This window comes from Dinoponera quadriceps, unplaced genomic scaffold (assembly GCF_001313825.1).
Source record: "Dinoponera quadriceps isolate SergipeBrazil2010 unplaced genomic scaffold, ASM131382v1 scaffold707, whole genome shotgun sequence".
Taxonomy (NCBI): Eukaryota; Metazoa; Arthropoda; class Insecta; order Hymenoptera; family Formicidae; genus Dinoponera; species Dinoponera quadriceps.
Genome location: NW_014555450.1, coordinates 614,158 through 634,780, shown reverse-complemented (window position 1 = coordinate 634,780; position 20,623 = coordinate 614,158). Strand labels below are relative to the sequence as shown.

The 20,623-nt window shown below is 46.3% G+C and overlaps 4 protein-coding genes across 9 annotated transcripts; 2 read left to right on the top strand and 2 right to left on the bottom strand.

Annotated features, from left to right (window-relative positions):
* Positions 1–26: 26 nt before the first annotated feature.
* LOC106744303 (oxygen-dependent coproporphyrinogen-III oxidase) lies at positions 27–2,235 on the bottom strand. Its single transcript, XM_014618962.1, has 2 exons — positions 1,766–2,235; positions 27–1,591 (listed from the first exon to the last, which is right to left on the bottom strand). The coding sequence occupies exon 2, from the start codon at positions 1,567–1,569 to the stop codon at positions 385–387; it is 1,185 nt and encodes a 394-aa protein (XP_014474448.1). The 5' UTR covers positions 1,570–1,591; positions 1,766–2,235; the 3' UTR covers positions 27–384.
* Positions 2,236–2,327: 92 nt separating this feature from the next.
* Positions 2,328–3,247, bottom strand: LOC106744304 (28S ribosomal protein S18a, mitochondrial). The gene is made up of 4 exons (XM_014618963.1): positions 3,083–3,247; positions 2,846–2,976; positions 2,637–2,760; positions 2,328–2,536 (listed from the first exon to the last, which is right to left on the bottom strand). The coding sequence occupies exons 1-4, from the start codon at positions 3,183–3,185 to the stop codon at positions 2,394–2,396; spliced, it is 501 nt and encodes a 166-aa protein (XP_014474449.1). The 5' UTR covers positions 3,186–3,247; the 3' UTR covers positions 2,328–2,393.
* A 510-nt stretch (positions 3,248–3,757) lies between these two features.
* Positions 3,758–8,247, top strand: LOC106744299. 6 transcript variants are annotated; one of them, XM_014618958.1, is made up of 10 exons: positions 3,758–3,814; positions 4,306–4,566; positions 4,645–4,787; positions 4,864–5,011; positions 5,160–5,404; positions 5,502–5,562; positions 5,645–5,844; positions 6,127–7,304; positions 7,411–7,530; positions 7,764–8,247. In XM_014618958.1, the coding sequence occupies exons 2-10, from the start codon at positions 4,464–4,466 to the stop codon at positions 7,783–7,785; spliced, it is 2,220 nt and encodes a 739-aa protein (XP_014474444.1). In that variant the 5' UTR covers positions 3,758–3,814; positions 4,306–4,463; the 3' UTR covers positions 7,786–8,247. The 6 variants fall into 6 exon arrangements, with proteins under 6 accessions (XP_014474444.1, XP_014474443.1, XP_014474442.1 ...); XM_014618957.1 differs by lacking the exon at positions 3,758–3,814 and adding an exon at positions 3,851–3,969; XM_014618956.1 differs by lacking the exon at positions 3,758–3,814 and adding an exon at positions 3,976–4,094.
* Positions 8,248–13,152: 4,905 nt separating this feature from the next.
* Positions 13,153–15,404, top strand: LOC106744297 (transcription factor AP-1). Its single transcript, XM_014618951.1, has one exon. It carries the CDS (start codon positions 14,058–14,060, stop codon positions 14,898–14,900), a length of 843 nt encoding a protein of 280 aa, XP_014474437.1. The 5' UTR covers positions 13,153–14,057; the 3' UTR covers positions 14,901–15,404.
* Positions 15,405–20,623: the final 5,219 nt, after the last annotated feature.

The following is a 20,623-nucleotide window of genomic DNA, read 5'->3' as shown; positions in this document are numbered from 1 at the left end:
ATATATATATATATATAAGATTGTACAAGTTACTAATTATACATGTATATTATACACGCTCGGTGTTTGTTCCATCACCCATTATCTCCGACGTTACGTAACACTCGATACCTTGGAAGCACTTTGATCCCCGAATCCCGAGTGGAAATCTCGACATTCGCCAAGATTTCCGAAGTTACTCGCACGACCCAGGGCGGGAGCCCGAAACATCAGACTGTTCAGTCGTTTTTCGCGACTTCCGATCGCTGCCCTCGACGTTTCTTTCTCCCCTTCAAGGGAGGAAACTTGCGAGAAATTTCGAGAGTAACCGATATCGTATTTTCACTTCGTTTTACCTCGTGCAATCCCGGTCGGTCGGAAGGCAGCTCGCAATTAACGAGCGACCTAGACCCGCGCGTCGTCCGGCTCCGCATCGTCCAGCCAGTCCTTGGGGTGCCTGAGAACTTCCAGAAGCTGGAACTCCCTCGAACCGATCTTGGGTTCGTGCATGTACTCCCACTTGGCGGTGAGAGGCAGCGACATGAGTATGCTCTCGTACCTGGCGCCGGGCGTGTACAGGCCGAACTTGGTGCCTCGATCGTAGATCAGGTTGAACTCGACGTATCGGCCGCGCCGCAGCAGCTGCCACTGCCGCTCGCAGTACCCGTACCCGTCGTCCTTGTGTTTCTCCACCAGGGGAATGTAGGACGGGACGACCGCCTGGGCGCACGACGTCACCAAGCGGAAAACCTCGTCCTGGCCGGGCGCGTCGAGGTCGTCGAAGAATATGCCGCCCACGCCGCGCCGCTCGCCCCGGTGCACGATGTGGAAATAATCGTCGCACCACTCCTTGAACCTCGCGTAGTACGCGGGGTCGTGCTGGTCGCACGCCGCCTTCAGGGTCCCGTGAAAGTGCCGCACGTCCTCCTCGTTCAGGTAGTAAGGCGTGAGGTCGGTACCGCCGCCGAACCACCACTGAGTGCTGCCGTCCGGGTTCTCCACCTCGAAGTAGCGGTAGTTGAAGTGCATCGTCGGGACCATCGGATTGCGCGGGTGGATCACGGCGCTCACGCCGGCCGCGAAGAACGACACCGAGGAGTCCGGCATCTGCCTGCCGCGCGCTCTCATCTGCTGGACGGCGCCCGGAGGCAGCACACCCGTCACCACGGAGACGTTCACGCCGGCCTTCTCGAAGACTCGCCCGTCCTGCAACACGCACGTCACACCGCCGCCGCCCTCCTTCCTGGTCCAGCGATCCACCAGGAAGGAGCCGTCGCTCTCCAGCGACTGCAGCGCTCTGCAGAAATCCGCCTGGGTCTTCATCACCAGCAGTTCCATCCTCGTTCGCATGCTGTTCCGACTCTTCCGCAGCTTCTCCACATCTGTGATAGGTTCTGACATGAAGATTTCGACATCCAGCCCGTCCTGCGCCGCCAGCACTGTTATGCTCGACGCACCGTACGCTGCGACACCTGTCACGATACCCGCCCCGACGTACTTCAAATGCCTCGATCTGCTCCACGGGCCGGAGCATTTGAAAGCAACGGAGCCCAGGCTCTTCAAGTTCCTCAGGATAAACCTCGCAGCCATTACTCCGGACTACCGGGTCAATCTGCAATGAAATGTCCGACTTTCTCCAGCACAGTCACGAGGTATGCGCGAAATGTAGCTGAAAGCTTCGTTCTTTATTGATATATTGTAAGATAACTCAGTGTAATTAGGCGTGTCAAGTGCTGATGATATCTGTGCTTATGAGGTGGAGTAAAATACAGCCAACTTTGCATACCTTAGGTTTTTATGTATATATGCAGTATCTGCTCGAAATATAATTGTTAGAAGAATCGTTTGTATTTATCTCTTATTTGACACCGCTAAGAATATACTTGTCTTTCACGGAGTAGATGTGAGTTCGCACTTTAGAGAGGTGATCATTTCAACACGTCCGATTTATTTAACCAGGTTAGGAAATCAGCTGATAATCGTGAGCGATAACAGACGTGTGTTCGTTTTATTCGCACTTTCTGCACCTCGCTATTTATCACTTAACCCCTACCGGGAATCTTGAGTCATCTAATGCAATATTATTTTGAAGATACAATTGATACTTTGAACAATCTTTTCACTGAGTTACGCAGTATATCTTTGTTCAATACTTAAAAAATTGTCATTTTCAAAGAAATCGTGTGCAACATTGTCATCTCAAAGTTTTATTCCTTGATAATATTATTTCTCCATTACTCAATACACGAGTTGTTTCAAATGTATAATTTTACATTTCTGTCTCTTAATCAAGTACCCACTATACGTTCTAGATTCAAGAACCATGTCGGATGTAATTAAAGCAGAGGTACAGATGGCAGAATTTAATATGATTAATTACACAAATAGCGACTATTCAATAACATATATACATGCTATTTAGTCGTCATATTCCGTACATCCAACGATAAGGTCCGATATCTTTGTTTAATGGTACTCTCATCGTAATATGTGTTATATTTTCTCCATTTCTGTCTACGCTTGGGATTTTTCCCACTCCGTAGTGATGGCATCAAGCCTAAAGAAAAAACAAAATAAAGGGAAATAAAGCTATATTGTCTCTTACAATTTATTATAATATACACATATATGATACATGAAAGTAGACATTTACAAACCTGCTTCCTGAGCCATAGTCACCATAATGCCAATCCTTTTCTGTTGTATGTTACATAGACCGGTTATCCTACGTGGTAACATGCAACCATCTGATCGTAAGAACTGACTCAGAATAAGAACATCCTAAAAGAAAGGAGAAAATAACTTTAGATTTAATCAACTCAATTGATTTAATATACCACCACGTAAAAATCACTACGGAACTTACTGTATGTTTAACATCAAGTCCTGTGGCACAGATAGGACAGGCCTTCGATTGCAGTTTCAATTTTCGGCGTGTATCTTCCGGTACCCTTGCACCTTCGATAATTAAGGTGTTACCTTCCTTCTTTGTAATAACTATGATAAAAAGTTCAACATAAACTTCGTGTGTGGTGTGGGAACGTAGGTTAGAATATTACTTAAGATTATATCTTTTATCTGCAATATTCAATGGTAATTTTACTTTCTCTTAAACGTGTAGTCGCAGACAACGATATATTCCTGTTAGATTCGGGGAGAATGATATTTTTCGCAAACTGTCTCACAATCCGGTATAAAAGCGCCATTTTTGCAAACTACACAAGACTCGAGGTTTGTTCGTTTCCGGGTACGTTCTTGAGAGATATTACGAATGGTCTGTTCTTTTTAGCTGAACTAGCTGCACTAATTCAAGAAACGTACGCACACACATTGAAGCGTGTGAAGCATACGTACGAGATTTTCTCGTGCTCAGATGCGTAAATTTCTAAAAACTAGCACAGCTAGTTCATCCACAACCAGTGGCACATGTTGCTTGTTTTCGTCCTGGATTGCTTGCTGGATAGAAATACTGCGTTCTGATTGGTGCATTTCCAAAAATAGATGACAATACACCAATCAAAACATAGTATTTCCATCCAGTAAGCGATCCAGCGCGAAAACAAGCATCGTGTGCTGACTTAAGAAGAACAGACCACGTGTTGCAAGAGCCACACGATAGCCAATGAATGCATTTAATCCTACACATTCGTTGGGCACTTGTATCCAATTGGTGCATTCTTTTAGGTTTAAAAATATACATCAATCAGATGTGAGAGTTTAAGCGCTCAGTGAGCGGTGTAGTACCGAAGGTAGCCAATCAACTTTCCTCTCTGATAAAAAAAGCGGCAAATTGACTCACATAACCTTTCCCTAGGAGCGAAAACACACGAGAAAAGTGAGAAATTTTACATAGAAAGTTCCACGTTTCCGTAATTCGTAAAGTTACAAGATCGCTAAAATCGTCGGAAAATCACTGAAAGAAGCATCTACGTTTTCATGTTTCCGATTTACAATGCGATTGGTTTAACTGTTAGCGGAAGTTCTCCATGTGTACGTTTTTTCTTCAACATGTCCCTCCAACGGTCGGAGACCAACGTCGGATTTAAGTAATGGCGGAATAACAGAGAAATGTGATAAAACCATCCCTGCCGAATCGGTGTAACAACATTGTCCAAGTAAAAATTTTTAAACAAGATTCCTCATAATCGCAAACAAGATCGCAAACACAGGAGTGTTACGCAAACGTCCCGTTGGTTACAATCGAAAGAATAAAATCTCGAACGACTATTAAAATATATGCCTGTATCTTCCTCTGTTAATTGTAACGTTAATTGTATTGCCAAAGTGCTGTGATAAACGGTTATTGATCGTATAATATCTCCGCAGGACGAAGATAAAATGCCAAGATGAACGATAAATTTGTTAGAGTTTAGGTTGAAACGGACGAGCCTCGAAGTCTGGATTTATTCTTTATATATCACATTTTTTACTTGTATGTGCGATGTGCACGTGTGCTACTTGACGTGTTAAATAATAATTGCAACATGCCACAAATATCAATACATCGGAAAGCTAAGAGAGCCACCGTGCTCACCAAACGAACACAGTTTCTGAAGAAATATCGCAACGAACGATCGTACAGACCATGTGAGTTCACGTCGGTTCATCTCGGATTTTACCTGCCTTCATTGTGACGGCTTCAGTGATAAACTTGTTCCTTTGTAGTATATGAAAAGTTAAAGAACAACAACAGCTACCTGGCCAAGGCACTTTCGCAAGAGAAGCAGAACTGTCAGTCATTGTTCTCACAAAATCTCGCTCTGATCGCAGAAGTGCAAGAGTTACGTTTAGCGTGTACAGCGCGAGATGTAAGTATCCTCGATATTGATGAATAGAATTTACAAGAAAGAACATGTAGGTATTTACACTTGTCGTCCATTTCAGAATGTGATTTCTAATGTACTGAGTAACGCCAAAGAAACATTGAAAATGTTGGTCACTATGTCCGGTTATATGACAAATTCTATTTCCATATGTCAGGAATTTGCTGCTTCCAATACTAATTTGAGACTGTCATCTTCTTCGGCGGGAAGTAAGGAATATTAATAATAGCAATATGTCGCTAATCGGTTACGAGGCCTTCCTTCCCTAACATTTTATGATACATTGATACCACATCGTCGGTACAATGATAAATTACTTTACTTCATAGTATTCATATTTACACTGGAATGTTTCAGGAAAAGAATCCAACAGAAGGCTGTCGACCAAATCGCCAGCTAAAGGTGTGGTAAAGCCTATGGTGAGTGGGCATACTATTACGAAACCTACGATTAACTTGAGCCGAGTTAACATGCAAAATATTAATAACCCGTCGAGGCTAAGCGACATACAGGAAATACCCACACCTGAGAGAAGCCAGGATATCAATGAGGCCAGATCACCAATTGCTGTTTCCATTCCTATCACACAGCTACACAGATATGTATGTCTGTCGACACGTAGAAACTTCTGACGTACCACTGAATTACGTAAATTAGGAAGCGAACTAGGATTTCTTTTTATAAATAACAACATTTTAGGAAAATGGCCGTGCATGCAGGTTGCCAGAAAGAATAACAGTTCCCTCGCCTAGAGTTAACAGTATGACGAATTATATAAATGTGCACATTCAGTTTCTTACTTCTCAACTAATACAACGGTTTACATATGAGTATAATTGCAGAGGATAGTGAACAAAGATTGAAAAAAAGGAAGAATCGTTCGAAGAGATTGTCAGGATCATTTTCACGAACGAAACCGAGCAGATGGTCCGGCGAAACTACACGAAGTACGGAATATGCTAATCAATTGAGTAGTCCCACAGTGAAGCTTAATGATGTTTCCAAATTACTGCAAAATGCTCAAAGTATTAATATAAAGACGGTGAGCAATTTTCGTTCATATATCATCAGAAATATTTCTAATGTCCTGTCAACGATTAACGACACATTGATCAAGTTTGGAGTTTGCGCATAAAATATGTCTTTAAATTTCCTTTTAAAAAAAAACGCAAAGACTTTTTGCCCAACTCAATAACTTGTATCACGTTAATCCATCTTAACGTAACTCTATCATCACCTGATATCCTGTCTTACTTTTGTCCACGTATGCATCTCCCAATCCAATCTACACATCCTAATTAATGTATCGTTATTATTTCCACAGCTGATTGATGACAATAAGATCGATGATGTTGAAATGCATGAGAGTAGCGATGACGAGCCTCACGATGCGTTGGACAGAAATATCGTGATACCCGAGACGCAATTGTCCATCCATTTAGACGAGGTGGATGAAGTGTATGCGAAACATCCTCACGCACAAACGAAGGAAAAGAATCCACGAAAGGATTGGAGCAGGAGTTCGAACGTGGCGGAAAATTCGAGACTGTCGCAGAACAACGCGGAGGCTTGGCAAGATCCGCTGGAAGGCCCGAGCTGGTTGCTGGACAATGTAGAATCGGATGGTAACGAGCAGGATCTGGACGTTGCCGGTGTGAACAACCGTGTATCTCAGCGCAGTTCAAAGGTAACGACAACGTATAGCGACGATTCGAGCGACAGTGAAGATACAGAGGACGAGTCACCACCACCACCACCACTGCCAGACTCGACCGATGCAGAAGTTCTGAACGGAGACTCAATTATTGCTGATCGCGCGAGGAACGATCATTCTCCCGACGGCAACGCTATGGACGATACTTTCTACGGCGATGTGTTTACAGGGCCCACTCGCGATAGAAATTTCAACATGATCGAGGAAGAAGACGATGGTACGACGAACTTGGCGCGTTTCATCACAATGAGACGCGGCAATTCTTCGGTTGTGGAGGAGACAGAGGACTTCACGCTGATGATGCAGCGTCAACCGATGCGAAATCTGAAATTCGATATCAGCGAGCTACGTTTACCCGTCTTGGAGGGGTCAGTGATCAACCCTACTGTCGGCAACGACATCGAAAGTGAAGTGACCACTGCGATACAGAGAATAACGAACTTTCGGATACCGTCTATGTCGAATCAGAGCGCGAACGAGTCGGAGATCGAGCCGACCACCATGATCAAGGTGCCACTGGCCCTAATTGACGATCACGATGGTGCATCGACACTAGAGAGGGGTAAGCATTCGAGTCAAAAGAAAAGAAAGTCAAAGTCGTCCAGCCCGAGAGACAACGTGAATCACGACACTGAAAACGGTGCGACGGTAGTGAAAAAGACGAAGCAGAAGAAAGTGAGGAACAGACAGGACCCGAGCGCGGCGAAGGTTGTTTTAGAGAAGCTCAACGAATCTAGCGTCAAGGCATCGCCCGACGACACGATATACCGAGGCATTAACAGTGACTCGTACGTATAGATCCAAGTTGTTCCGCAGTTTGTACGCGTTGACAATATCTCTTTCCCTTTTTCTGCGAGTGATAACTCGCACGTCTTCGGCGTTTTGAATTTGCAGAAGCGACGTTGCGTCCAACCAGGAGGGAAACACGGGAGACTCTAACAGCGAGAACTGCGCTTCCGGTCGACCTAGACGAAGAAGGGCGATGATAAATTTCAAAGAACCCAGTTTGCACAAGTGAGTGAAATTCTACGTGCCCTCTTGTTTGCACAGTTAATTGCGCGTTTCAACCGCTTAATGTTTGCGAAAAGACGATCGGAATCGATAAGCCGCGTATCTCGTGACTTCTCTCCGTAGCAGACATCGGATAAAATGTATTTGGCGAAACTTTCTTCTATTTTTAAATTATCTCTCCAACACGTGAATGCACTGGTAGTACACATTTAAACGTTACGTTTTCTCCCTTTCAGGAAATTGAGGCGGAATATTTAGGAAAACTTTATACGAAGTATAAACGACTCACGAAAAAAAAGTGAATATTTTTCATTTCTAATAACATTAGATACGATTTTCCTTTATATATATATATACTTTCATTAACACTAATACGAATGACTACGCAACCTGTACGGATTATTCGCATATAGTTGTAAGACGTTAAGATCAACAGTGTTTTTTATAATTAGTTGCTTTCGGTTGTATATTCGATTCAATTATCCTGATGGTTTTCTCTCAGGAAGGATATATCGAATGTTCCGCCGCCTTGATAGGCTACTTCCGTAGACAGATCATGTGTCATGACTGGCTTTCGTATCGCTAGCTTCCGGTCATCAATACATACTCGTACAAATCTTGGCCGGAAATATCTTCCTTCGACAGTATTGTTTGTATTATATCATTTTGTATTCCACCAGAACTATATATTTCAATAAACTTGGCTGGTGAACTTGTGGACGGAAATGTATTTTTTATTCTACATTTCAAATTCATTCTCAGCAATAATCGTGAGTGTAACATATTAAAATGTATAAAGAAATATTATGCATATGTTGCCGTATATTTTTTTTTAAGTATCAGTAATTTGTTCGATAGTATTTATTTCATAATTAGAAAAAGTAATGTAGGAACAGTGTTATATATTTTTCGAATATATTCTTTGTAAATATGGTAATTATATGTATACGCTCTTCGTAAACGACTGTCCATTTTTCAAGAGTACCTTCTAAGTAAATATTTATCTTGGATGGTGGAACAGTTGGTAACGTCAGCACTGTTTAATTATCCTCGGATCTCATCGACAATCGCGAAAATATGCCCGGAATCGGCGATTTTCAATAGTACCTTATCGACGAAAAATTGTCTTCTAAAGCGTCGTAGTGTGTATCTTTTAACTGTACATAGATATTTATTTTTATAAATCTGTAAAAGATATTAGATTCTGCATATGTCGAAAACCAACTCGGCTTGAATGTTATCTCTGAGTAATCTCGTTCCCTTTATCGTTATGCGATAATATGAATACTACTATATTATCGCGCGTAGATATGCCTTCTGCTTATAGTCGGCTACGCTAGATGACTTTGAGAATCGCTTCTGCTGCCTACGTCGCACGATCGCTTCGTCCCGGATGTTTTGCGATCTCTCTTTGCGATGTCCCTTGTCGATCTCGCATCGTTCGTCATTTTTATTTGACGAGCATTTATTTTCGTTTAAAACGACCGTAATTGCTCTTCTTCTCGGTAAAGTTTCGCGCGGGAAGGCGAAACGTCAAATGAATGTCTTTGTTGAACGTGCCGTCCGGAACATTCGTTTATTTTATGACATTGTAAAAGTAAAATGCAAAGATAAAAAGTGCCATTCGAGATACGGAGTGTTAACGCGAAGAACGTTCGGAGATTTCGCTACTTCCGTCATACTTTTTCGTCTCGGACTCTCGGATTAAGTTGATTATTCTCTCGGCGCTTCTCCTTCGGGGAACATGTTGCTGCGCTGTTTGGAAAAGCAACGGCGCACGGCGGCGCGTTATTACGAGGTGAAACTGTTCCACTCGGCTCGCGAAATGATTGATCGCCGTCGGAAACGGCGGCGGGCGGCTTTCGTGCGCAAATAAAAAGGCTTGGCCTCCAGTCGCGAGTAGAGTAGTAGTATTATGTGTGTAATGGATTTAACCTTCCGCGCGCTTCCACGCGAGCCAGCGCGGGCGCGAGGGCGGAAATTAATTATGTTTGTTTAATTTCAAGATGAAAAAAGTGCTGCTGGCACTGCCGCCTCGCCCATTGGCCGCGACGTCCGCGAACGATTTTCGTTCGACGATGAAAAAAAAAAAAGACGGAAGGAAAAGAGAGAGAGAGAGAGAGGGAGCCTTATCTGAGAAAACTCATCTCAGCTGTATTTTTCATACTGGTTGGGAAAAGATGAATCTTTTCAACCGAAGTTCAAAGATTGCCTGAATGCAAACATGTTTCCCGAACTAAATTTTATCTAATCGCTCGGTAACATTTTCCTGGCATTTCGTGAAAAATATTTTTCGGTTTCCAGAATGAAACAGGCTTCCTCAGGAATTCCCGAAGAATTTTATCCGACGACATGTGGACGCATTTTTAATATGATGTAATATTCAACTGCATCGGACGACGAATCGCGATCGAATCTCGGGGACGGGATATTTCGAATTGCCGGTGAAAATGTGAATCGCGTTAACGCGCGCATCGCTTTAATTACCGGAGGTATTTCGTTAAAAACGCAACGCGATATATCGTGGAAGGATATTCGCGACATGATCAATCGTTACGTCGTACCGGCGCAACGTAAACCGTAGATCGTTGCGCCTGCACTCACACCTGATACCGACACGGCGTGTGCATCGATCGTGTGTTGCAACACAGTGCTGGTTGCCGATTACCGGATATCAGCTTTTCATGTTTGAAGTTTCCCCACGTACGATAGGAAGTGAAACAGATCGAGGAGCGGGGGAACTTATAAATTACACCTGTGTATGCGAAATAATCCACGTAATAAATTGTTTCCTCGGAAAACTACCATGTATAGCGATCGAGTTATCCTTCTCGCATTGAGTATTTTAAGGTTCTTTGGGGTTCTTCACAGGACAAACAAGATATCTCCTTTCCGAGGCCGTTCGGGAAAGCAAACGTCCTCCTTTTTTCACGTATTTATCGATATTTTTTTCCTTATTTTTATGATCCCCTTAGAGAAACAAGTGATTCTTATTTAAACAGGTATATTCATACTTGGCATATAATTAAAATAAGATACGATGAAAAGCACGTCTTGCTAAAACCCCAGTTATTAACGCGTATTTCGTATCTAACATCTTTATCCACACGTAAAAACAGATTTCACTAACAATAAAATTATATCTCTAAAGGCAGCTATCTAATCTAAACAACTTTTTGATAATTCACATTTTCTCAATTACTTCGTTTTACCATTATCTGCAGGAGTATATTTAGAATTAAAAGAGTGGAGAAAGCGCTTTAAAAGTACCTTCGGTAAATGCGTCGATAAAAATTTTCATGGATAATAACTTATATATGTAATACTTGCAACAATATTTAACACCTCATTATTCGCGTACTTTAACAGACAGTATCGAAAAATGAAAAAGCAATTTATATCACGTCGGATTACGTAAGCTAGTTTAATATTAAATTATGCAAGTCACCTGTAATTGAAATAATTTCGTAATTGTTAACCGCGTCACAGAAGCATCACCGTGTACACGCGATCACGTTACATTACCAACAATAGAAAAAGACAATGAGATGCAAAGTGCGCAGAATTTACGTAAATTTTAATTAAGGTCGGCTCTAGGTTAAGGTATTTTAAGATACTTTATATGTAATTTTAATGTTGTCACTTTAAAATAAATCTGATGATAATGCGACGCACGAAAATAACACTTGTTTACTTATCTATCGGACGAGACAAACTTAATTTTATAACTGGAAACACGATGACAGGAGAGATTGTGCTAAAAGTACTTTAAAGAGATATTAAAAGGAAATGAAAAAGAAAATCAATAATAAAACCTGTAAAATCATAAATAGTAAATGACATATATACACAGCACGATTTCGATAATAAGCGCAAAATAACGTAATATCAATTTTTTTAAATAAATAGATCTAATAAATATAGGTGAAATCTGGAAAAAATAAAGTCGATACATATGTATAGCGTACACACATACATGCGCAAGCGGACACGCACATATCCAAACGTTCTTTCGCAACAGCAACGTGGCTTTCTTGGAAAAGGTTTGGGCGATAATAACCGTGCGAAATATCCAAGGATTTTCCTCGGGAAATCTAGCCGGGGGGCAATGAAATATAAAACCATCAGAAAACGCCTTCAGACGTCGAATGTTCGCGCTTTATGAAGTTTAATTGTTACGCTACTCGAGTTGCTCGTCGTGGAAGTGACGACGAAAATATTAATTATTGCTATAAATGATAAAATGGCAAATGAGAATATTGACGAAAATTTATGGACATAGAAAATTGGAAAAAAATACTAATACATGTGTAATATTCCATGTGTAGTTTCGCAAAATTTTCACAGACGCATTATCGCTTTTCCGAAGGCAGTCGTACAAAACCGACTTTTATATTTCTTAATACTTTAATAACACATCCGTGACAAATGAGAGTGGTCTATATTGTTGATCCATCTCGACGTATAAAACTCGCTCGCTCGATTGCATTAGTCGAGAATGATAATGACGAACGCTTCGATCGCCCGGGATGTCTGTTCAATGTTTCACAGACACAATTGCATAAGAGATGCGGACGGTCACTTACGGGCGTTATGCGGTGGATACGTGATAACGTGGAACGAGATTAGTACTTAGCGATACGCTTCTACGCGATTGCTATTGACATTAATGTAACGAGTGTCGTAATAAAATGTAGTCTTTCGTCCGAATTTATATCGGATTTACATTATATCGGAGGAGTACCGCGCAGATTCGAACGGAAAAGGTCATGATGCGATCAACTTTTAACGTCCAATTAGTGATACGCACAGCGACCAGCTGTAGATTCTTTGAAATTAAATAATACCGCAATATTATACGTCACACGCGTGTGTGTGTGTATGCGACTGCAGTCGATTACGCAGTCGATTAGTTACGTTAGCATTTTTTTCAGACACAAGAGTCGTCGAATTTTCTACGTCTTTAAAAAAAATGCGACTCTATAATTTCATGCATTTCGGACAGTTGTTCATTTACTTTGCAAATTCAACGAACATTGCACGCCTTCCTCGGGCATATCAGAGAGGCAATATCGCACAACATACTATGTTTCGTGTCTGTCACGTGAATTTATTTATTATCATCGCGAGCTCTTTGAGAGCTGTTCGACTTGGATCGTAAAATACGTGCAAACCCCTTTCGCCTATGCGAAGGCGCGTACGAAGAAGGGAGATGCCGATAGATCTGCGGCCGCGTTGAAGCGAGATAACGAACGTAAGACGTCGTTTCCACCGATTCCGAAACGAGTCTATCGACGAGCGTGAGGCGACACCAGTCCGTACCGGCGATCTCGTCGATATATCGTCAACAACGCAGGTTCCTCGAGGCCTCGATACTCCGCGTCCATCGGTGTTTATGACAGTTCTCGTCTCGGGACGATTCGCTCTCTCGGTGGAGTCGCACCTTAATCTTCGGTACCGGCGCGGACGTCCGGCGGTGCGCGTGCGCCAGCCATTTCCTAGTAGCGCGGATCGGCCGGCCAATGCCGAGCGTCGCGTCACGTCAACGGCGGCCAATCGCCGCGGCGGTGAATGACGACTCGGCTATTTTGGGCCGATGTGAGTCACGGGATATAAGGCAGTACGTTTAGTTGGATATTCACAAGTTGTCGAGACACCCAACCGTGCGGTCGAACGCTCGCTCACGCAACGTCGCGGTACTGTCCGCGTTCTCCGTGCACCGACAGAGAGAGAGAGAGAGAGACAGACGGCACACGCGCACACCACACCGCGGTCCGTCACGTCGTGAGTCATTGTTGTGTTGACAGTCGGAGCGGGCTGTGGTCCTCGCGCGACACACCGTGTGCGGTCGCTTTTTCGACGCGGAGAGCATCGGCGAGCGCCGACGTGTCTTCTGCGCCTCGGCCGATCGCGGTCAACGGCGGCTACTGTGCGCGTAAGCTACGAGTATTGTTCGCAGAGTGTCGTCGGCTGCTGTGGGTGCGCGGTACATCGGGTGCGTCGCGAACGACGTGTCAGTGAAGCCGAGATAGAGACAGACAGACAGAGAGAGAGAGAGAGAGACACGATAGAGGCGGCGTGTGTGAAAGAAGACAGTCATCGCGGCTGAATTTTTGCGTATAATCGCTCGCTCGCTCGCGCGCGCGCGCGCGCGGTTATGTAATCGCCGTCATAGCGCGAAGTGTTCGCACGACGTAGTAGACAGACAGAGAGAGAGAGAGGGAGGGAAGAGGGAAGAAGAAGGCAGGGAAGAAGAAAGAGGCCTACCAGCGTAGTCCACGACGTGCAGCGAGAGCGCGCGTGGTTGACGGGCGGAATCGAATATTTCGCGAGCGAATTTCCTCGACGGTTCGATCGGCCCGGTCGGAGCCTGTTCGCGCTCTTCCACGCGGAGCCGTGGATCTGCCGCTTGCAGGGAGAGAGAGAGAGAGATCCGGTTGCGCGCGTCGGCTCGCCGACGGCCAGCAGCAGCAGGAAAAGCTACCCGCGACTATTCCATCGACTGGCGGTTCGTCAGGCCGGCGGCATCGATGGTGCGCAGCCAGACGATGGAGCCGACGTTCTACGAGGACGGGAGCGCCTACGGGATGGTGAGTCGCGAGAACAACGTGGGCCAGCTGAAGCGTAATCTCACGCTCGACCTGAACGGCTGCCAGCGACAGGGTCCGCAGGCGAAGAGGCCACGACTGGTGGGTCCGTTGCCGTCGGCGCTCAACAACGTGACGCCGACGATCCTGGGCTCGCCGGACCTCAACATGCTGAAGCTCGGCTCGCCCGAGCTCGAGAAGCTGATAATGGCGCAGCAGGACGGGCTGGTCACCGGCCTGCCGACACCGACGACGCAGATCCTGTTCCCGAAGACGGTGACCGAGGCGCAGGAGCTGTACGCCCGCGGCTTCGTCGACGCGCTCAACGAGCTCCACCACTCGGACAGCTCGCAGGAGCCCGGCAGCACTCACGGCGCGACCTACACCACCCTGGAGCCGCCCGGCAGCGTGCAGAACAGCACCGACTCCTCGAGCACGATGAGTCAGGGTCTGGTGCAGGTGAAGGACGAGCCGCAGACGGTGCCGAGCGTGTCGAGCTCCCCGCCGATGTCGCCGATCGACATGGAGAACCAGGAGAAGATCAAGCTGGAGAGGAAGCGGCAGAGGAACCGCGTGGCCGCCTCCAAGTGCCGGCGGCGCAAGCTCGAGCGCATCTCCAGGCTCGAGGACAAGGTCAAGGTGCTGAAAGGCGAGAACAACGAGCTCACCGCGGTCGTGGTCAAGCTCAAGGAGCACGTGTGCCGGCTGAAGGAGCAGGTCATGGACCACGTGCACTCCGGCTGCGCGATCATGATCAACGATCATCAGAACAGCCAGCAGTTCTGAAGCTCTCTCCTGCTTACCCGGGCGCGACGACGCTGCGACGCACCGCCCTCGGTTGACCCCCCGTGTCCCTCGTCCCCTCGCCTCGTCGTGTACTTGAGGGCTGACGCGGAGGAGGGAACGTTGGACCACAGCCGGCGTTTTCGATTCCTCTCGGCGACCGGCGGATGAAGGAAACGCGCGAACACACGGACGGCTTGTTATTTCGCGCTCTCCTCGGGGGATGTTCTCTCTTTCCGGTGGCCCCGACGTGGTTCCTTCCCACTTGGGACTGGGAAGGCGGCAGCGGAGGAAGCTGTTCGTTTGTTGACGTCGTTGGACGGAGCGAAGACGAGCTCTTCGGGAAGAGCAACTCTCCGACGTCAGCCGTGCGTTCTAGCAGGAAACGCTAGTGGAAGCTTCGGCGGAGGAGAGAGAGGGGGGGGGGGGGAAAGAGGAAGGACACAAGGGGAATCGGCTGATCATCTACGTTCACGGGTTTCTCTGTAAGTTCTTTTGTGACGTGACCAGGAGGAGANGAGAGGGGGGGGGGGGGAGAAAGAGGAAGGACACAAGGGGAATCGGCTGATCATCTACGTTCACGGGTTTCTCTGTAAGTTCTTTTGTGACGTGACCAGGAGGAGACGAGACCGCTCGCGCGAACAGGCGGAGCAGGAGGTGGAGTACGACGACGAGGAGGAGGTGATGATGATGGTCGAGGTGGAGGAGGAGGAGGAAGGAGTGCCTTCGTGTAACGTGCTAAAGGATGCGTTGGGAGAGCGGCGGGCGTGCGCGCATGTGAGGAACTTTACACGCACGGGCGCGCGCTCGGCGATGGACGAATGCGTATGCATGAGTGAGAGAGAGAGGGAGAGACAGAATATGTATGCGAGCGTGCATGCGAGGGAGAGAAAGAGAGCGAGCGAGCGAGAGTGGGCGAGAGCGGTAGCGCACCGAGAGGGGAGAGCACCGCGGCGGCCATTTTGGAGAACGCGAGAGTGCCGGCGGGAGATTCGAATCTACCTCCCCGGAGGCTGGGACTCCGTCTCTCTATCTCGCTCTTCTTCCGATCGCCGCCGGGTGTCGACTCCCTACGTTTCGTTTCTTTTCTTCTTTCTTTCCCCGCGACTTCGTGCCCCGCGCACGACTGTCCGGTTTTTTTTGTACCTCGGATTTCCACTCGGATCGTCGTCCGATTCTTTTGTTAATTCCCGACGTCGGCCATTTGTAAGCTACATCGAACTTCTCTTTCTTGACGGAGAGACGTACCACCACGTGGTTTTTTTTATCGTCGAAGAGAGGCGCCGGTACGCGTATGACAGAATTTTTCTTCTTCTTTCCGCGAGCTCGCCGGCCGATTTTGCTGTACATCGAGTACGAGACGTTCACTTGTGCGTACGACCTAATTCGCAACTTCGGGAAATGCTTCGCTAACAGTTCGGCTAGCCGTATCTAACAGCCGTTTCTCGTTACGCGCGAGGTATTCTTCGGGACTTGGCGGCGGGTTTTCCGCGAGCTAAATCGCGAAAGAGTCGATGGAGAACAAACGGATCTCACAAATGCGAACGCTTTATTCCCGAGCGGTATTTCGAATAAGAAACAATCACGCGGAGAGACGGAGGAGTGGTTAAATTTACCGCGCGCAACTTGTCAAAGTGGGCATCCTGTGCAATCATCGCGATGTATTGCGCGAAAATAAGTCGATTCGAAGGGAAATCATTTAATCCTACGACTTTACGTACCCCGATATCAACTGTTGATCGCTATTCGGTGAGTAAACTCTCTGCGATCAGCTCTTCTACCGACGACGCAATCTTAGTGAAATAACAGTCGTTAAAGTATGTCACGACTTTTAACTTGATCTTCAAGCGGATTCTTATTCGCAGAACTCACAACCGCATCGGCATCAAAATTAGCTTATGCTTCCAGAGCTCTTTCTCTTCATTCTTTTTAATAGCAGACTACGATTGCAATTGACGCGGTGAAGATTGATCGCGTCTGTTATATCGTACTTCGATTTGAAAAATCCACGTCCATCGAAAGTCCACGCGACAGAAGGAGAGTCGTTTTCCCCCTTCAGATTGCACATTCGTCCCACTGTGCGCATCGTACACTTTTTTTTCACAACTTATCGACAACAGCGATCGCGTTTGCTATCGCTCCTCTTTCGAGATTAGCTCGGCTCGAACGANGGGGGGGGGAGGGGAGGGAAGGGGATACAACGTGTGTTTTATACGGAACAATCAAAAAAAGATTGGCGACAGGCGCGATTACGTCGAACTGAGAACTGCGCGCGGCGGATTACTTGTGATAAGCGCGATCAAAGCAGGAGATCACTTTTGCCTTGCGTCGAATGCATTTTTTCGCGAGCGTCCAGAGACTCGAGTTCATTCCGCTAGTTTGGTGCATACGAATCGACGAGTTCCGACACTAAGGGTATACGCGGTGCTGTATGCTGTAACTGCGAAGGGGGAGAAAAGAGAACACGCATCAGGGCGGTCCGCAGTAGTGACGCGCGGGGGGGTGTTCGCTTCGGAAACGATTTACCCAACCTGACGACAACGGCGCATGCTTTGCGAGAAAAGCAATCTCACACGGGGTTCCTTTCACGGAGCGTGTATTTTGAAAAGAAGCCGCCGACGAAGACGGGACTTACGACGAAGAGAAGTTTACTGTGATAAAAATCGTTTCGTCAAGAACGAAATGGACGTGAAACTGACGGGAGGGAGGGAGGGCGGATGACAGAGTGCATTAATATATTAAAATATTCAATTATTATATATTGTATAAAATAAATATATTAAATATATTCAAAGCAACCGTTGAGATTAGAAGAAAGAAAATTGCACGATCGATGGTGTACGTCGACAAGACGCGGACAATATCTCGCGCCGGCTGTACAATCCGCGTCACCCCACGCTGTACCATTCATTCCCTTTGCGAAAAATCGCACGATTCTCAGCCTCGCGTGTAACCCGTAAAAATTGAAAATCGCACGAGTAACTCCAATTATAAAGTTGTAACGCGACCAATAGAGTGATCATCAAATTATAATCTGACTGATGAAGTTATTATTCGGGTTAGATAATTACAGCTTTTTTTTTTTTTTTTTTTACTGTTGTCTCACTTCTGTATTTCTATTTATGATACTTAATATTATCGTTCTTTTCTTTTTGCTTATATAGCAACCGATAAAATTACTATTATTATTACCAATTATAACGGCTCTCACCTTATATAAGTATGCGTGAGGCTGGGAATCGAGTAATTTGTAATCTAGGGAATAGTATGACGTGTACGTGACGTGACGAAAAAGTCGTTCCTGCGTCCTCCAATCGCGTCGTCCTCTTGAGCGAACGAACCGATTGGTCGACCGACCGGACTACCGCGGAGAAGGAGAGAAAGACGGAAGTTTCGGATACATTTCGGAAGATACAAAGCGGAAGACGCGGTCCGCTTGTACGTCTCGGCAGTCGCCCGTTTTTCCTCGATATTTCTCCGACCGACGTGCCTCTTCGCCGTTCCGCCGACGACCCGTCGAACGAACGTATCGAAGTGACGGCCTCGTTTGAAAGCCCGCTTTTTAAATAAAAGAGCTGAACGTTACTAAAGCTGTACAAATAGAGAGCCGGTCGCTCGCTTGAACTTGTCATTGAAGAATCGTCGCCGTCGACCGGTACGAGACGGTACTCGATAAAGAAGCCAGCTCTCCGATTAGCTATCAGGCGCGTGTCGATTGATCGGCACGATTGCACGTGATGATCGGCACGATTACACGTGATGCCCGGCGATAACGTTACGGTTCCAGGATAATGGCGCATAATTGCACGATCAATCGCGGCTGTCACCGTGCGCGGCAGAATTCCCGAACGGCAGATCTCGCAATTATCTCGCCCCGGTAATAATGATCGGTGGTCCGATCGATCGATCGATCGGTCGACCGACCGACCGATCGACTGTGCTCGGTGCCTCGAAGGTGTATCCGCGATACCACGGCAATTCCGCGGTTGCCGCGATCCGCAGAGAGGCGACGAACCGCAAAGTGTGTCGCGATAATTTCAACAAGCGGCGGCGCAAAGGTCCCTCGTCGGCTTCTTATCCGTGTAGCGAGAAAAAGTTGAAAAAAAAACTTGGCCGTTCGCGCCGTGTCGTCGCGATTAGTATACCGCACGATCCTCCGGGTAGCCCCCCCCCCCTCCTGAAGAAGCTTTTTCCCTTTAGCTCGTAAGCCGAGGACGATCGCCGCTGTCAGTCACATTCTCCTTGTTTGTTGGTCCTTCTGAGCTGCGGAAACTCCATTTCGTCATATGTGCATCTAGTCTTGTCCAGTATGCCGTTGCGACTCGGGCGCACTGTGTACGCACACCACGTACACACATGCATACATACACACGCACACATGTACACAGGCGACACATGAACACGTACGTATGTAAACGCCTCTCTTTCGAAAACGGCATGTTTTCCTTATCTAAATCAAACAAGAGTGTCTCTCCTTACAAGGGGATCTCGCAAAGCCGAAAATTCAGATTCTAATGAAGCCCGGCGTGAAAACGCAGGCCTGATAAATAGAATTTAGAATTCTTCACACACCGACACACTGCGTTGTTTTAATATACACAGTAAGAAATGTCGCGTTACTTTAACACAATGTGCTTGAAAGTACACACTTCCCGGGGTTGAACACCGAATTTCGTTATTAACGGAAAACTTTTCGCCGCGTAGTGTCGGTGTGGACATTTCTAAATTCGTCTATTCGCCCAACCTAGATTTTTACGTCGAGCTTCTTTGTCAGGGGGAATTTTGAGAAATCGGAGAAAGTGTTTCAAGATTTGAGGAACCTACTTATTTTATTAGGATTTGGGATTTGGAAAGTTTTTCGGGGCGGTTTCAGGCCCCTTGTTCTCCGACCGAACTCGCGGAGTTATTTCCGTCTGGTCTGCTACAAATTTCTGAGAGATTGTCTCTTTTTCTCCTTCGGGACGAACACATTCGCGACACACGAAGCGGCCTTTCCCGCTTCCGCGCGAAACCCGGCCCCGATTGTCGATTAGCTTTGTACTTGACATGTTTGTAAGATACACAGGGACCGCATATGATATATTTTAATACGAATAACACGCTCTTAGGCTTTTTAGAATCCGAGGAGTCTCACTTGCACTTGCGCAAGTTGACGAACGTTATCGCTTCGATATCGGCAATAAATTCATTCGCCGCGCCTTTTTGCGACACGTACACCAGATAATTCGGCTCGATCTTACCGTTCGATTCTCCGCAATGTCACTCGAATGTTACATGTCGCCGAGCGAAAATTCAGAGGAAAATTTCATCGGTGGGCGAAATCTCCCCGTCGATGATACACGATTCCTTCGTGATACGCGTTCTCTCTTCCGCGTAAATGCATCTCTCGAGACTCGAAAGACTCGTTTCGGGTTACAAATAAAAGATCGATGGGAAGTCGAGCGGGAAGATTAAAGCGGGGCAAAATTCGCAAACGGGAGGCGAGCATGCAATAACAACGAACATAAGGCTATTTTAGCTCCGTTCGTGTATTACACGGTAAACTACGGTAGACGAAGCGGATCGCGCGTGAACAAAAGTATTTCACGAGGCGAACGGAGAAAAATCGCGACTTACTCGCCGTGTTTGTCGGCATAACCGCGTCCCAACATGCTCTGAGAGGTGACGACTGCTGTGTATGATAATAAGAAAAACGAAGGATATCACGTTTCTACGACACGGGGCTT

What these genes read in the sequence shown, in the direction of transcription:
- LOC106744303 (XM_014618962.1), bottom strand. Translation starts at nt 1,569, where the DNA reads ATGGCTGCGAGGTTTATCCTGAGGAACTTGAAGAGCCTGGGCTCCGTT.
- LOC106744304 (XM_014618963.1), bottom strand. Translation starts at nt 3,185, where the DNA reads ATGGCGCTTTTATACCGGATTGTGAGACAGTTTGCGAAAAATATCATT. An exon ending in GACTACACGTTTAAGAGAAA is followed by an intron (nt 2,977 to 3,082) that starts GTAAAATTACCA and finishes TTTTTATCATAG; the next exon opens with TTATTACAAAGAAGGAAGGT. An exon ending in GACTTGATGTTAAACATACA is followed by an intron (nt 2,761 to 2,845) that starts GTAAGTTCCGTA and finishes CCTTTCTTTTAG; the next exon opens with GATGTTCTTATTCTGAGTCA.
- LOC106744299 (XM_014618958.1), top strand. Translation starts at nt 4,464, where the DNA reads ATGCCACAAATATCAATACATCGGAAAGCTAAGAGAGCCACCGTGCTC. An exon ending in TCCCTCGCCTAGAGTTAACA is followed by an intron (nt 5,563 to 5,644) that starts GTATGACGAATT and finishes GTATAATTGCAG; the next exon opens with AGGATAGTGAACAAAGATTG. An exon ending in AAAGAACCCAGTTTGCACAA is followed by an intron (nt 7,531 to 7,763) that starts GTGAGTGAAATT and finishes TCTCCCTTTCAG; the next exon opens with GAAATTGAGGCGGAATATTT.
- LOC106744297 (XM_014618951.1), top strand. Translation starts at nt 14,058, where the DNA reads ATGGTGCGCAGCCAGACGATGGAGCCGACGTTCTACGAGGACGGGAGC.